This window comes from Miniopterus schreibersii (assembly GCF_964146895.1).
Source record: "Miniopterus schreibersii genome assembly, chromosome: 15".
Lineage (NCBI taxonomy): Eukaryota > Metazoa > Chordata > Mammalia > Chiroptera > Miniopteridae > Miniopterus > Miniopterus schreibersii.
In genome coordinates this window covers 51,260,333-51,276,834 of record NC_138115.1, presented here as the reverse complement: position 1 = coordinate 51,276,834, position 16,502 = coordinate 51,260,333, and the positions used below count along the sequence as shown (strand labels likewise).

The 16,502-nt window shown below is 39.6% G+C and overlaps 1 protein-coding gene across 1 annotated transcript in view; it reads right to left on the bottom strand.

The window, feature by feature from the left end:
- The window catches only part of DOCK3 (dedicator of cytokinesis 3), a gene marked incomplete at its 5' end in the record, with an annotated part of 138,424 nt that overhangs the window by 75,727 nt on the left and 46,195 nt on the right, over positions 1-16,502 (bottom strand). Inside the window, 4 exons of the mRNA XM_081159497.1 lie at positions 572-660; positions 6,353-6,500; positions 7,645-7,705; positions 12,981-13,062. Coding sequence (XP_081015623.1) covers positions 572-660; positions 6,353-6,500; positions 7,645-7,705; positions 12,981-13,062 — 380 coding nt within the window. The remainder of the gene's footprint in view (positions 1-571; positions 661-6,352; positions 6,501-7,644; positions 7,706-12,980; positions 13,063-16,502) is intronic.

Sequence of the window (16,502 nt, the reverse complement as noted above, 5' to 3'; positions counted from 1 at the left end):
CCAAGATTTAGACAGAAATTATATAAACAGGGTTTTAAAAGAAAAGGAGAAAAAAGGAAAAGGCAAAGCTGAGCTAAGATGAAATCTGCTTGTAATAGTTCCTGTTCTAGCTCCAGGATGGCAGATGTTGGCAGAATAATCACTGATGCTCATTTGTGTCAGGCTTTCTTGGTGATGCTAACACTAAACAGGAACAGGAAAAGTGATATTAATATTTGTCTCTTTGGGGGGATCTGGGTGTGTGATCTTTGTTCAGGGAAACACAGACTTCACGATGTGAGGGACCCTGCAACACTTCTGTTCACTCTGGATTTACACTGGAACTCAAGTTACCTATTAGAGCACATGGAATGTGTTATAGAAAAAACAGAAGATGTATTTTGGCTGGAATTAATTAGGAAAGGTCTCAAATTCTCACAAAAAGAAATAGAGAGTCCTTGGGGAGGAGAGGAAGTGTTTGCAGGGAACTGAACTTTACATGTGGCAACTGATCAGCACAAGTCAATTATGTCGAGATCAGCAACTGCAAATGCAACACACAGTTGTATTTCTAGCCAGAGAAGTACGTCACCATGGCTGGCACTGGGGGCAGAGTACTTGGCGCTGGACTTGCGGATGATATTCTCGTGGATCTGGGACCACTCACTCTCGTTGTTGCACCTGCAGCAAAAGAACAGGCATTAGGACTTTTAAGGGTCTGGTATGACTTTCCAACATGTGATACAAAGTTTGAAGGGACACTTCAAACTCACTTTCCAAAAGAAATAAATGTATGTTTTACTCATTTTCTGTTGAGGCACACAGAAGATTCACACTTGGGGAAAGACTAGAAACTCCAAAATGACTTCTACAAATACTGTTTAAGTGGTGAAATACCCTCTTCACTGAAACAGCACTCTCCCAACTGTCAAGTTTTCTTCTTTTCTAGTTCCTTAGACACACCCACCCAAAAACAAACAACAACAACAAAAACTAGGCTCCAGGGGCAAGTTCCCGATAGAGAAAAACTTCCTCTCAACACGTACTACTGTTCTCAAACGACACTCTTCGCATTGGCTTTATTCTGTCATTCAGCTGTCGTCATAATGCCCCAAGAGGAAAATCCTGCTATGCACAGGGCAATGTGGATATATGTTTGTGGCTGTATTTCAGCCAGGCCAAAATTTTTTTAAAAGTTTGGGAGAGTAGTGGCTTTGGTTCACTGTGAAATCCTCTATAGTCAAGGGGAAGGAGGGCTTAGCAAAGCAGGCAGATACCTAAATCTGGAAGAATGAAGTTCTTTTCTAGGGACTTACGGATTGGGACCAAAGAGAATGAAGGAACAACACTGCACCTCTATTCATTTATGACATTTTAGAGTCTTCCGCTCTAAAGGGTAGTTTCAACAGCTGCAACCACACAGCTACTTGGTATAGCTCAGGAACAGAGACTAGGAATTCCTCACCCTAATGTTAGCAGACACCTCAATGAAACAGCTGGAATGATCAGGGTCATTTCTTGAAAATTCCATGTCCACTGGCAGTCCCCACAGTCTCAGCCCCACTCCTGCCCCTGTTGGATAAGGGAGGTATGGACCCACTGACCCCAGAAAACAGGACCCATGGACAGAGAAAAATTCACAAGGCCTTTCCAGGGTTGCTCACAAATGTGCAATCCAGTACAGCCACTTCCAAGAGGAAATCTCAGTAAGTTGTATCATGTGCTATCAAGCAGTATGAAGCACAACTGCTTCCTAAGTAAAAGGGTTTGTGTAAAGGCCACACAGAGTTAAAGGAGGTGGTCACTAGTCTAATTGTGTTACTCAATCAGCGGTTCTTCAGACTCTTGAGTTGGTATAAATAAGCCTGCAAAAAATTGTCAAAGATGAGGTTCTCAGAGCTGGGAGAATTCCTTCCAAACAAAGGAAGGGGGAGGGTGTTCTTTAAAATGATCACTTATGATTTAGCAACTCAGTTGGAAATGAAAGCGAGAGGTGCTGGCAGCAGGCATCCAGCCCCTCCTGTCTGACATGCTCGCTGTCCCATCTTCAAACCAGTCAATACATCAGAGCAGTGCCCAGCTGCTGAGGATTCAAAGCTGTGGCTTGCTGTCAGTGTTTTTCCACTTCCTAGGTTTATAAGATCAGTAGTTAATTTCTTTAACAGAACTCAGACTACAGTTTGTCATAAATAACGTATCCCCCTCTTATTTCAAACGAAGAGTCTTGAAAAACTAACTCCTTCCTTCCAAAAGACTCTCACTGTCCTTGGCAGTAGAGTGGAGCCAGTGCTTTGTTGACCACAGTGGCAGTATTATTTCATTCACATGTGAAATATTTCATTTCCCCCAACACATACAACTCAGATGCTAGACAATGGACAGCTTGTCCCTGCCACTGCACACCCTTTCACTATTGGTGGCCTTCATAGCTCTGCCTTTGGCCCATTTCCTTCTTACCCTACGAGCTTTTCTGCGCAATCCCACCTACGATCATAGTTTCAACCACCAGAAGCTTCCAAACCACAAACCAGTGTCTCCAGCCCAGACTCACCCCTAAGTTCCTGACCTCCATGGCTATAACAGAGCTTCTGTCATCTCTCCCCCACCTGTCAGCTCCCAGAGATACCCTCTCACTGAGTGAAACCCACTGGTTCACTAAACCAGAGCCCTTCCAACTGTTACCATGTCCCATAGATTTTGCTATCTTAAAATCTGTCATGTCTGACCTCTCCTTTTCATGGCTTTGTTTCAGCCATTATCATCTCTCCTCTGGACTAGTGTAATCATTTCCTGACTTGCCTTCCCAATATCTCCCTTTCCAGAATGCCAAGAGGAGCTCCTCAAATCACTTGAAACTAAGTGAGTATGGTATCATCAGCATCTTTTAACCAATCACGAGGATATTTTGTAAAGGAAAATTATAAATATAAGCATTTATTAAATAATCAAATGAGTTGTGATTATAATCAGGCATGATTATGTCATCCAATCAAATTAATATTTAGAGCATGATTCCTGATGTTGACAGTTTATCCTCAATCATAAGATGCATGTGAGACGGTGATCTAAATAGGTCTGTGTGCCTCTGTGGCAATTCCTCTTCCCCACAAAGGCAATGACCAGCACAGGTCATGAAGTGGCACTTCCACCACTGCAGGTCCAGGGACTGACTCTAGGGATAAGATGAGAGGGTCTGGGTTTTCTCCAAGCATTCAGGAGCATCAGAGGAGGTGCGCAGGCTCACTCAATGAACGAGTTCAGAACACCCTTCTCATTCCCTCACAAACCGGAGCACATCTGCCTATCTGCCTGGCTCCCCTCCCTCCTTGTCTTCCTGATTTCTGTGTTTCTGATAGGTACTCACAAAGCCCTAAAGGCTGTGGGGCACTCTCAGAATCCATCCCTCTGACCATCCCAGCACTAACTGGGTTAAGTTATTTTAGCCTGAAATGACCTCAATAAATGCAAGTTTTAGATGCTTATAAAGTTTACCTGACAGGTTGGTTAAATTTTTTTTAAAGTGTGAAACTACACAGACTTCTATCCTTGGGCATGAAATCCAAATTGAAGTGCTGGATGTTATTCTAAAACCCACCTTAAAAGCAGCATAGTAAGGAGTGGTATCACTAAGTCACATACATGGGCCTATGAGACAAATGAAAACACCAATGTTCGGCAGAAATGTAATTGGGCCTCAAGATGAATTTCCAGTGAAGCATCATTCAGGATTCAAAGAGCAATATGTCAAAACCAACCTGATGGAACTGGAAATAATGTGCCTTGAAAAACTGTGACAGATGACTTGGAAAGTGGCTTTACTGATGAAAAAGACCTGACAGCATGACTGATTATAAAGAATTTGAATAAAATCTTCTCATAATATGAGAGTGGTGAAAAGGCAATACTTATCAATTTTATATGTGATTATAATGTGTAATACACATTTTATACAATATGATTTAAAATAAAACTAAAATGATAAATGTAATATGCAAAGCAGTTATTTATGAAGTATTTCATTAGGGTTGACCTAAAAATGTTTATTCAGACTTTCTCATTGTGAAGATGGAGAGTGGCCATCACCTATTCAGAAGCATTTTGGATTTGATTACATGCATGATTTCTGGACACCCGTCCACCTCACCCCAATGTTGGCCTTAGCTCCTTGACACACCTCTCCTTTTATGTCCTAGGCTCCAGGTTCAACAAACCCTGTGCCTGCTTGTGAACCTTGTCCCTCTAGCCAAGAGGAAAGATATGACAACTATATCAGAATAAACAACACAATGTGGTTATTAATTTGTGGTTATTAATTTTGGCTCATTAAGAAGTGACCTAGTTTTCATGCTTTGGCTTCTTGTTGAAATTTTCTTAAAAGGATATGGTACCTTCCCATACACACACGATATTAAACAACATCTATAAAGGCAGAGCAGTGACCATGGCAAGAAACATTCACTCTTCCTGTTTGTGGCTGACTCTAAATAATGAAAGAAATGATTATAATGTCAACAATTGATGATATATTTTGCCAATTCATTGATTAAAACTATACAAGACATTTTTATCCTTTCAAAATCCTGTCCTAGCCAAGGCTAAAATACTAATAGTAGCAATCAGTAAACCCTTTAAGCTTCCAACTCAATCTAACATGTCGCCTGAAACTTACTGGAATATACTGCTTCGCCTGAGGGCTGGGTGCACCGTGCTGATGTGGATTTAAAAGACTAATCCTAGAGGAATTCCATTCTGTATGCAAACTCAATGGCACAAACATACAGTTCGGAATCTGTTTAAAAGTCTCTTAACATTTTCAAGTGGAAAAATTATCCTACATTTTAACTCCATCAGTCCTTCAAAAATTTTGAAACTATCTTCTCTATAAAAACATTGTTCTTTGTTTTTTTAGAGTTGATACAGCTCATAAGTAGAGACAGCTCATTAGAAGCAGCTAAGCAAAAGCTACACATGAATCCCACTTCTTGCAAAGTGACACGCTGGTACCGAAAGCTGTTGTTTTAGAAGCAATTAGCTCAATTAAGCCTGACAGCATGATTTCAAGAGGGATGCTGTGCAGGCCCCTATCCACAATGCGAATCTGCACTGAAGCGAGAACAGCTCGTACATGCACAGAGATGCAAGTCTCAAGTGCTATCTATAAACCCCTTGCACACAGTGAAGTAAGATGGTGATAATGATAAGATTGGACTTCTGTTTAGTCCAGAAGCAGGTCCCACCACCCATCCATGAAAGATTTGGTATATGGAGAAAGTCTGTGACTGACGCATAAAAAGAAGAGAAAACCCACCAAAATTCCCATTGTAAGTCACTATTCCAAAGGAAGAGCATTTTATTCAGTACATAACTCTGAATATAGCTAAGGCAAAATAGGTAATAAGGAGATATGGCTCTTTTTTTTAATTATGAAGATGTGGTTCATTATTTAAAGGCCCAAATTAAGTGTAATTGTGGATTGAGTTCACTTCATCCCTGAACTGGACAGAACAGATTATACAGAAATATATCCATACAATGTTATGGTGAAGATATAGTAACATGGTGATTGACAGATTTAACTTAGAAAAACAGTATTTGGTTAAAACCAAAATAGGACAGGTTTTGAAAAACATTCTCACAGTAAAAACCACTAGTTTTAAAAATACACTAACTTACCATGTTTTTAGCATTACTATTCATGCCTGTCTCAGAAGCAGAGACAGACAACATGCCCGGAGTCTGTGTTTCTTTATGAGTTTTTTCCTATTGTTTAACAAGAGTCAGGATGAGACACACTGCTTCTGTAGGACAGGTCCTTTGGCTGATGGACACTAAAAATAATGCATGCATGGCTGGACAGGACTTATAGATTTGTGGTGGCAGAACTGAAGAGTGAAACCTCAGCTCCTCAGGAAAACTGGCTTTTCTCCACAGGCAAGGCAACCTGACTTGTGCTCGTTCTTTGAAGCAATCTGCACCAGTAGCCAGCGCAGTTACCACAGCTGTGGGTAAGCATTAGACACAGAAGACTCTCTTACATCCAAAACTCATGAAAAAGTCCATTACTAGCCTTTCTGTAAATACATAATATGGTTGCTTAATCCTGGCTAGAAGAGGAAATGGGTACTATCAGACTTCTACGTTAGGAAAGAAGGCTCTAAATTCAGCTGCTTCAGAATTACCTGGAAGCTTATTAGAAATGCAGCTGCTGGAGCCCCATCCCAAACCTTAGATCAAAATCTCTGCATTTAAAACTCTCTAGCCTCCGTACCCTGACGACTCTGTGTCCCACAGAGCTTAAGAACTGCTGCTCTTGAGGACAGTGCTGGGAGGCCTTATGTTGCAATAATCAATATTCCTGATGCCCATTACTCACGTGTAAACCTTAAGAACAAAATCCTTTTCTTCCTTTAATTCTGTGAGTGACTGTAGGACATCCAGAATGCTAAGGACCGCACAGCCATATGGTCGCCGGTAGTGCAGGTGAGCAGGACCCTTCTTGGAGTCATTCAAGAGCATCCGGCCTGGGGCACAGCAGAAAACACCAGTCAGACTGAGGACTCAATGTTCCTCTCCAGGGCTCCTGATACTCAGCCAAGGATGTCAGAGCTATAGGCACCTTAGAGATCCTCCAAACTGGAAGACTAATTTAGGACTAAACAAGGATGCAAGGATATCTGTGTGGAAGAAGGCCAAACAGGCCTCTGGCCAGGGCTCTTCCCCTGCAATACATTCAATCAATCATCCTTACTACCTACCTCAATACCAAAGATCCACTTACTAATCATATGAATTTCTTAGAAAAACCAATGTGCTAATAGATTTAAATTTGGGCATATTAAGACAGTTTAGTATTTTAGCTGCCAAAGTCAGTGAACCACCACAGGAGCGAGAACCATCTCAAAAAGTGGATAAAATCTTGCTTTTCCTGCCTATTGGGGCTGTGCCTACACTGGTAAGAGGACTTGCAAATGCAGAATTGGAACCTTGACAAACGCTTTATTAAGTAAAGCAAAACAAAAACCAAAGTACAGCAAAACAGTTGTTTTGTTGGCAAAGGATTAAAACATATTCTCTGACAAAATGTGTAAAATTTGTCAGAGCCCAAACCTATGAAGTAAGACTTGGTCAGTCAGCCCCCAAGTTATGTCACAAACTTGAAATAAGGGGAGGCAAACCAACCACAGGAAAGGAGCAAAAATCACTTTTTTCATCTTGGGTAGCAGAGAAGTGAGATGCCATTCATCTACTGCAGTAAGAACAGTAACTCTAATTTTGTGGAAAATAGCTGGGTAAAAAACACAGCAAAGGCTGTTCTCCACCTGTTAAGTTGGCAACCATGGCCACCTGCTATGAGATCCCTGTGGCAGAGGGCTGGCAGAGGCAGGGCACTATGATAAAGAGAATGCCTAAAAGCAGGCCACTTGAGATCAAGAGTCTGGGTCTAAAACAAATAGGGAACAAAAGATTTTAAGTAAAAAAATGTATCCATTTATATCAAACTCGGCTACCACAGCAGCTGAGTTTAAGACAGGGCACCAATACAAGCTGGACTGTAATCCGGAGGCCCAGCACGACAGGTGAGGCAGGAGAAGACTAAGCTCAGCGCAGCAGACACTCATCCCCAGTAGGGCCGCTCTCGGCCCGAGTGAATAAGGTGAGCAGTACCTATCCGTATCACATGGGCGACCATGTGCAAATCTCTCTTCACATCTTTGCTGCTCAGATCCTAAGAAAAGAGAAAACACTAAGTAAGGTGATGAACACACAGAAAATAATTAAAATTTCACTGTGAACCTCACAAGGTTTGCTTTTATGGCTTTTAGTATATGTCATAGGTGGGAGAGGGAAGTGAAAGCACATCGCAGTTTAGTGTTTACACAATTCCTGCAGGAAAAGTCCTATCTAATAAGCCTCTGGAAGTTTATTTCATTGATAATACTTTTTCAGCTCTTACTTAGAACACCTAACAAATATCTACAAGAGTTCTCACATTAGAAATTTTCATGCTATTGTTTAATATCACATAACATTTTGTAACAAAAGAAATGTTCAATGTACAAAAATGGGAAAACACCAAAATGCTAATGACTGAAATTCTAAAAGTTTATTCCTTACTAATTTTACATTTACTCCACTGTCCACAAATTATTATTGCACACTAGGTATGTACCTTTGAAAAGAGATTAATTTGTATTAGGTCTTAGTGAAACCTCAATAATTTGATCTCCAATTTTAAATTTAGATATATTTGTACTTGAGTATAAAGCTGAAAATAATTTCATCTGGAAAATTTTAAGGGCTTCATTAAGTAAACAAGTATGATTCAGAATCAAACTTTTCAACTAGAATTATGAAAATAACTTTATACATTATTTATATTTAGAACACATTTTAAAATAAAATGTTTATTTAGGAGTATGCATTTATACTTTATTTAACACACTGTACTTGAAGTAATGCTTTAGACTTTTCACCAGATCATCAGCTCACTGCTCACTCCCAGCCACTGTTGTGAATTAATGATGCCTGATGGCGTAACCTCTATCCTTAATGAGACAGGCTCCCATGATTTCCCTTTTGCTTCTAGGAAAAGTCCCTTAGTTCCATTTCCTTCCAATCTTTCATCTTTTGATTGGTCCCAGATGTCTGTCTCTTTCCAATAATGCAGGAAAAGGGACAACCAAGTGGCAGCCATGATTCTGAATGAGCTTTGAGATCCAGAGTCCCTGTGTTTGCTTTATTTTTATTTATTTTTAAAAATTAGGACTGCATTAACAATTTTTTAATTAAATTTACTGGGGTGACATTAGTTAATAGGATCATATAGGTTTCAAGTGTACACTTCTATATTACACGATCTGTGTAGTGCATTATGTGCCCACCACCCAAAGTCAAATCATCTTCCATTACCATATATTTGGCCCCCTTTACCCTTTACAACTTCCATCCCCACACTGCTTTCCCCCTGGTAACTACCACACCGTAGTGTGTGTCTATGAGTTTCACTTTGTTGCGGGGTTAGGACTATGGTGAGGCAAAAAAGACATCTAAAGTTCAAAATTTAAGGAGGTCTCATTCTCAGAATCCCCTACTTTGCTTGCCTCACCCTAATTCCAGCTTTGCCCTGTACAGTGGTTCTGAACATATAAAAGGGAAGGAAACATTAAAAAGTCATGTGTAATGGCAAAACTGAAACTTTTAGATTCTAGATTGTCATAATGCTGTAATATTTCACCAAATTCTGGTAGAATAATAAAATATGCTTACAATGATAAAGGTTACAAAATAGTTTACCATCAACTGGTATTTCTGGAATCACAAAGATATATTTTTACATGAAAGTTTTACATGTCTTTTGATATTAAAATGAGTGTTTCAGGCTCCATTTCACTAATTCCTTTAAATTTACAAATGGAATTTAAAATTATACCCTCAAAATAGCACTGTATTTTTACATTTATTAAAATGGCTACTAAATAACAAAAATTGAAAAACAGAGTACCATTTTTAAGTGTTTTTTTTTTTGGACTGAAACATGTCTATTACTGAAGGATACAGAAATGTTCGACACATTTCAAAGTGAAATGGTTCCTTCTGCATAGCTCGGATTACGTTAGTCCAAACTATCAAATGCCACTATAATAATCAATCCCAACATACCCAGAGAACTGATCAGGTGGGCTGTACACTGAGCATGGGACCTCTCCCCTGGTTCTGTCTGACTGAATAAAAGGAAAAAGCCTTAAACATAATTTATAGTATTTTCCAAGTGGCTGAGTAGGGGCTCTTTCTGATCATGTTGTACATGGTACCCAGAATTCTTTGTGATATTTATTTGAGGTCAATAAATATGTGATAATAATCAGTGCAAGAAAATATTTTGAGTAAAATTATTATTTGTGAGTCCCATATAATTTCAATGTCAATTTTAATGTAAAAGGTATCTTATTAAATGTAAATGCATGGTTAAACACAGTTACCACAGAGTTATTAAACATACACTCTTCAAAACTAAGTACAAGTGTGGTTATCCATATTAAAATACTAACAAGGCCTGTAAAGATGGGAAGTGGGATGACTCACCCACCATTCATTGACGAGCAAGGTTTGAATTTAGATTTATTCACTGGACCACACCCTCCAACCCCACATAATTAGAAGCTGGTTCCCAATTACACTATGGGTAGAGAGGGCAATGACTCAGGTGGGGCTCAACATCTTAGACTCAGTTACTAATATTCTATTTGGAATATGGAAAAGTCAACTCAGTTCCTTGTGCATTTTTCTGTAGAGATCATGGGATTTACAACTATAAAACAAAGCCAGTTTATTTATACTTATGCTGCAGAAAAGGAGGCAATATTTTATTATGTAATGTTATTATACTAATAATCAAATTCATTCTTAATTCCAAGAAATCACTACCTAAAATTCTATTTTGAAACGTGGAAGAGTATAATAAATGTAGCAAATATAATGCCAACTAATGCAGGGAAAACAGTACAAGTTCATTGTCTGAGTTGGTCACTCAGGTACAACAAAAAGTAAACACACATTCATTTACGTATATAACGAATCGTTATCTCGATCTTAGTATCTGTCAGGCACTGCGTGTGAGGCACTGGGTATCTGGTAATGAGTAAATGCACAGAAATGCTCCCATAGGCTCATACACACAGCCACTGCTTATCATGAAAGTCAACAAAATCCTCACTGTATTAGACATCCACATAAATATGAAATACCTCCTTCTTGGATAAAATTCTTCCTGCATAGGAAGCTCTGAAATCTAACAAGGTCAGGAGGAAAAAAAAAAAGGTTTTTCGGAGAACAGGGCTGTGCCATGGACAATGTGACTGTCTGTAAGGCAGCTCTGACATCTGCTTGAGTAACCCTGCTAAACTGCTCAGCTTGTACCATCCCCTTTTTCCTGATGCTAAGGTAAGTTAACAGGTTGGCATGGACCGCAGCTGTGGCTGCATTTTCTTGCACTTATTCTGAAACTCTGTAGCACATATGCCAATTTGGAAAACTCCTTTAGCATACAGGGGGAACTCAAGTTTAAGATAATGAGAAGACAGGTTCTACCAAAATTATTTCATGTAGCTTAATGTAAAACGTAAAACATAAAACTCCTGGCTAAGACAATCTTGTTCAAAAATCTTATAGGCCTTGTAAAAATTCCTCAAATCACTTTTTGGATCTTTTTAAAGAAATCCAGGGCTGTGCTGCCAATGGAACCATATAAGTGGTATTTTTAGCAGCCTTGTGCCTCCCACTGTGGCAGCCTGAGCGCACACATGAATTTCATGTGCAGCTCTGATTTATAAAGTTGGAGCTATAGCTTAGGCTTCTGGGCCCATACAGATAATTAAAATACTGTGAAATGAGTATTCTGATTTACTGTAATTATATTCAAATATCATCATAATTAAGTTAATTTCTTCAAGACACAAGGACTGCACTCATCATATTAAAGGACAGTACATGTACATAGCTTTGTTCCTACAATGCCAAAGAGCAAGGAATCAACAATTTCTTTTGCTGCTTAAACCAAAAAAGATCAGAAATCCAGGATCTAAAAAAATCTCCTAAAACTATGGAGACTTTCTAGACAGATGGATGTCTCATCTCTTTCTAGTTGTTTCAGAAAGGTGACCCCAGAGCCCCGCCTCAGAGTTCAGGCACTCTCTCACTTCAGAAGCGCTCCCCGGTCCTCCAACCTAAGTCCATTAACTACAGTTTGGACTCTTTCCCTTGTTCTTTTCCTGTTGAAGAGAGAGTGCTGACCTTCCCAGACTAAACCATCTCAGCTCCCTTAGCTGTCTTCCTGAGTCTGCGTCTCCTGCTCTTTGTTCCTGCATTATCTCCTAAGCTTTGTATGCTGAGCTCCAAGATGGACAAAACATCATTTTAGCTTAGCCAGATTTGTAAATCTTTCCCTACATCTGGAGCATTTTCAGTAACAGCTATCTCAGTGAAAATGGTTTCTGATTCTGCAGTAACACTGTTTGAGGTTTTAAAAGATAAAGTTGTAGTAAATGAACAAATAAGTCAGGTAAACACATCCAATTTTACCTCTCAGAGAAAGTCACTTATCCTACCACAAATACCATTTCTGTTTAAGAGGCGCACCGTAATCTGTGAGTTGCCTGACCATCACCCATCAATCATGCACCACACACAGGGCAGTGGCACTGAGACCACCGCACATCCCTGCACCAATGGGTTCTAATGTAGCTCAGTATCACTGGAGCAGATCGGAGAATCCACAATAGTCAAAGCTGGTTTAAAATTCTGACAGTTTTGTTTTCTTCTTCACCACGTAAATGAACTTGAAAAAGCGGGACAGTTAGTTTTTTAACTGGGTTTTTAAAAAGCCTTAGAAAATGAGAATCAAATAGAAAAATACACAAGGCACTGTGGCACGGGAGGCTTAGCACCTTCCAATAAGCAGATCATCAAGCCTCCTCCAAGATACGAGTTCTCAGTCTTAGAGACCATGAACAACAGCATGGTTATTCAGAAAACAACCAGAAGTACAGATCACAGCAGGAAAAGACCCTCTGTTCGGTATCTGAAAGAGGACTATTTAGTTTTTCTCTTTATATGCACTCACTGAAAAAACAGCAAAGCTGTAAATTTGATGGATGTCTTTTGAGAAACTATACTTATACATGAGAGAAATTAGCAGTGGCCTTGAGTAAGAATAGTAAGAAAGACTGTTCTCAGATGTTAAGTGTCCATTATATTAAATAGCTTATAAAATCTACATCAGTAAAGGCACTTGATTATATTTCTTTAATAAAAAATTCAATTAAAAACTAATTTCGGTTTTCTTTAAATATTTCATTAAAACCTGACAGAAACATAAATCAAGTCCTATTCTCCCCAGAATGTGGGCAAATAAGAGTAAATGCTCGTTTCTAGGGTGACCATATCCACATAGCAGGCCCCCGGTTAGAGTCAGCAGCAGAGAAGGGAAAGAGATTTGCACATACTGTAAAAAGGGCACACATTCGTTCTATCTTCTCTGGGTTCCTTGGCCCACCATTCTTGTTCAGTCTCACCAGAAACCGCTCACTGAAATGTAGGAGAGAGAGACAGAGAAACGTAAGGGACCTCATGCAAATAAAAAGGGCATTTACAGAGAAACCCTAAACACTTTCAGAACAGCTCACAGTGACAGATAAGGCCAAAAGTACACATCTAGTGGCAGGACACTGTTTTTCTGGCCAAGAAACATGCAACAGACACAACAAACTACCTAATAGGTGTTGCTGTTTCCTTGCTGCTTGTGGCTCTTATCCCTAAAGGTGTCTGCTCCCTGAGGGCAGCAACGAAGACTGTCTTATATTAACCCAAATACCCCCAAGCTCCAGGCATAAAGCTAAGCCCATAACAAGCATATACATTCTCTGATGTGAACACACAGATCATAAACATTCATCATACTAGGTTCAAAATAATCTATATTACCCAATTTACATCTTCCAAGAATCATTTTAGGGCTAAGAAGAATATGTTACAGGGACTTACAAACATACACTGACTATATGACCCAACAACTCTACTCCTAGGTATATTTGCTCAGGAGAAATGAAAACATACATCCACACAAACACCTGTATGTGAATATTTATAGCAGCTTTATTCATAAAGGCCAGAAACTACAAAGAAGATGTAAATGTATGAGTGAAAACTATGAAACTCTTAGAAGAAAAATAAGTATAAATCCTCATAACCTTGGATTATATGTTTTCTTAGATAGGACACTAAAAGCATAAGCAATCAAAGAAAAAAAAGAGAGAGAACCTGGACTTCATCAAAATTAGTAACTTTTGTGCTTCAAAGGACACCATCAAGAAAGGGAAAGACAATCTACAGAAAGGGAGAAAGTATCTGCAAATAATGTACCTGGTAAGGAACTTCCATCTAGACTATGTAAAGAGCTCTCACAACTCAATTATACAGGCCAGACATTTCTTAAATAGACACTTTTCAAAAGAAGGTTTTTTAAATGGCCAATAAGGACCTGAAAAGATGTTTAACATCATTAGCCATTAGGGAAATGAAAATAAAAGCCACAGTGAAGGTACTACTTCACTTCCACTAGAATGGCTTTAATCAAAAAGACTGATGAGCCAGTAGAGAGCAAACAAGATGGTCAGCACAAATCAACCTTCTAACTTGGTGGCCAAGGACTGAGAGGCATCAAGTACATTGTGGCAGAGAGAGTTTCCTAGTTGCTTGTTAAAATCCATGTTCTCCATTTCTTCCTGAGCAGCCAGACAGACAGACTATACTTCTCAGCTTCCCTTCAGTTGGGTGCAGCCTTGTGGCCATTCTGGACATTGAAATGTTGACAGAAGTGAGATGTGTCACTTCCAGGCTCAGCCCTAAACACCTCTTACATGTGTGCCTTGGTGTTCTCTCCCGTCAGATGCCCGGCGTGGAGATGACCCCCAGGGCAATCTTGGGGCCATGTACCGGCGATGGCAGAGTATCCATCACTCTGAGTCCCTCTCTGGAGCTGCTAGATGCCCACAGAGAGAGGTGCTATTTGGAGGGGCTACACCAAGCTCTGGTCCAAAGACAAAAGGGTAGATAAAGCAAATTCTGGGTGGACAGAGTTGTTAGCCCTATCAGAACCCAAGAGCTTCTCCTTCTCAATGGTGAAAGGAGACCCCAAGGCAGTTCTCACAGTGCCTACTGAGCTTCCCATTCTCAGAGTCTTTCATGCTTCTGGGTTCACCTGGCCTTCTTCACAATTTGTGAAATATTCAAAATAACTGTGGTTATGTTCTTTTCATTTCAAAAGGCTTTAGGTATACATATAATTATTTCCTGTCTTGCTAGCTTCTCCAATGTGTATGATAAATAAATGATGCTTTCTGTTCACATTCAAACTATTTGAAGGCCAATAGCTATCCAATGTTTCCTGATTTGGCAACAGCTATTAAGCAAAATAAGAGTGGTTAAATATTGTTGGGAAATATTTCATTAAACACAGACAGGACTTCTCTGAAGCTAAAAACATTGGCATGTGTTTTAAGTACCAACCAGACAGGTGATATTTGACCCGACAACTCACTTTTGTATAAGGCAATGGAGTCTGTATGAACACAGTTTGATAACTGCTGACTGAATCTATTTGCCAACTAGAGCTACAGCAAGTACTCCTATTTCCCAAAGGTGTGGGAAAAAACCCAACTGTGGTCAAGAGAGTAAAATTTATTCATGAGATTTTATAAACATCCACACCTCTATATGAGGGCAACAGGTCAGTTTTTCTTGTAAAAAGAGATGATGTTAAATTCTTACTCTTCAATAAACGGTGCTATAAGAGAACTGCCCCACATTCAGTTGTCTTTATGATGAGCTATGCATGAACACTATGTGAAGTTACATGAATTTCATATTACTGGGCAAGTTCTTACAAATGAATTCCATAATTCAAATCTGTGACAAGTCTAACAGTGTCTTAATTTTAAAATCACTTGCTTTTTATGAGAGTTCTAATTCATACACTTCTCCATGGATGCTAATGCTCAGTGACTTCCCATGAGGGGCCAGCTTACGCCAGGCACCAAAGCAGAGATGGATTATCTGATCCTCAGGAAGGGGATTTTCTGAAGACTCTGTTTTGGAAATATAAGCACTCTCCTTAGTAAGTTCCGAGGAATTCTCTCATTCTTCAATTTAATCTCATGTTTCTCATTTGGTCCTCTGTGGAGATGGATGCCAACTACTTAGCATCTCTCTCATGATAACCTTCCAGGTGCTTGAAACAGGCAAGTAGCCCCAAGGCTATACTACATGGTGCTACCCAACAGGTTAGGAAATCTCTTAATATTCCCTCATAGATTCATTTTCCAATTTAGATCGCTTGGCTTTATTTCTCGAGTTCTTTAAGTTTTCCCATGTCATTCTAAAGCAGGAAGAGCAGAAATGCATAAAGGGGTTTCATGAAGGCAAATCAGTGTTGTAGTTTTCAAATTCATTTTAGAATCAGTTTCACCTTCTTTTCAGCAAAACCTTGCACTGTTCACCAACATATGAAAAATTTAAAAACAGAGCTACCTTGGTTGAACCAGAGGTGGAGGGAGGAGGGGAGGGGAAGGAATTCTCCCTACCTAGGCCTCTCTCCTAACTGCCAACCCTGAGACACTTCAGGTCTTCAAAGAACACTCTTCTAACTACCAGTGCAATTCAGAGGTTCTTTCGAGCCTTCCTCCTCCCTTTTTATTCTTTCAGTAAGCATTCATGAACTCCCACCATGTTCCAGAAACTGAGCTCGACGCTGGGAATAAAGATGAAATGATCCCAATCCTCAAGGTTCTGAGTCTATTGGGAGAGAGATACACAGAACCCAACAATTGTAGCACAGTGTGGAAATGCTCTAATTGCATAGAAAGAGGTTGACAAGCTCTACTGGGATTAAGGCAGACTTCCTACAGGAGATACTGGAACAAATTCTTGCAATATTGCTAGGCGTTCGGCATTTTGTAAGGGGTAAGAGA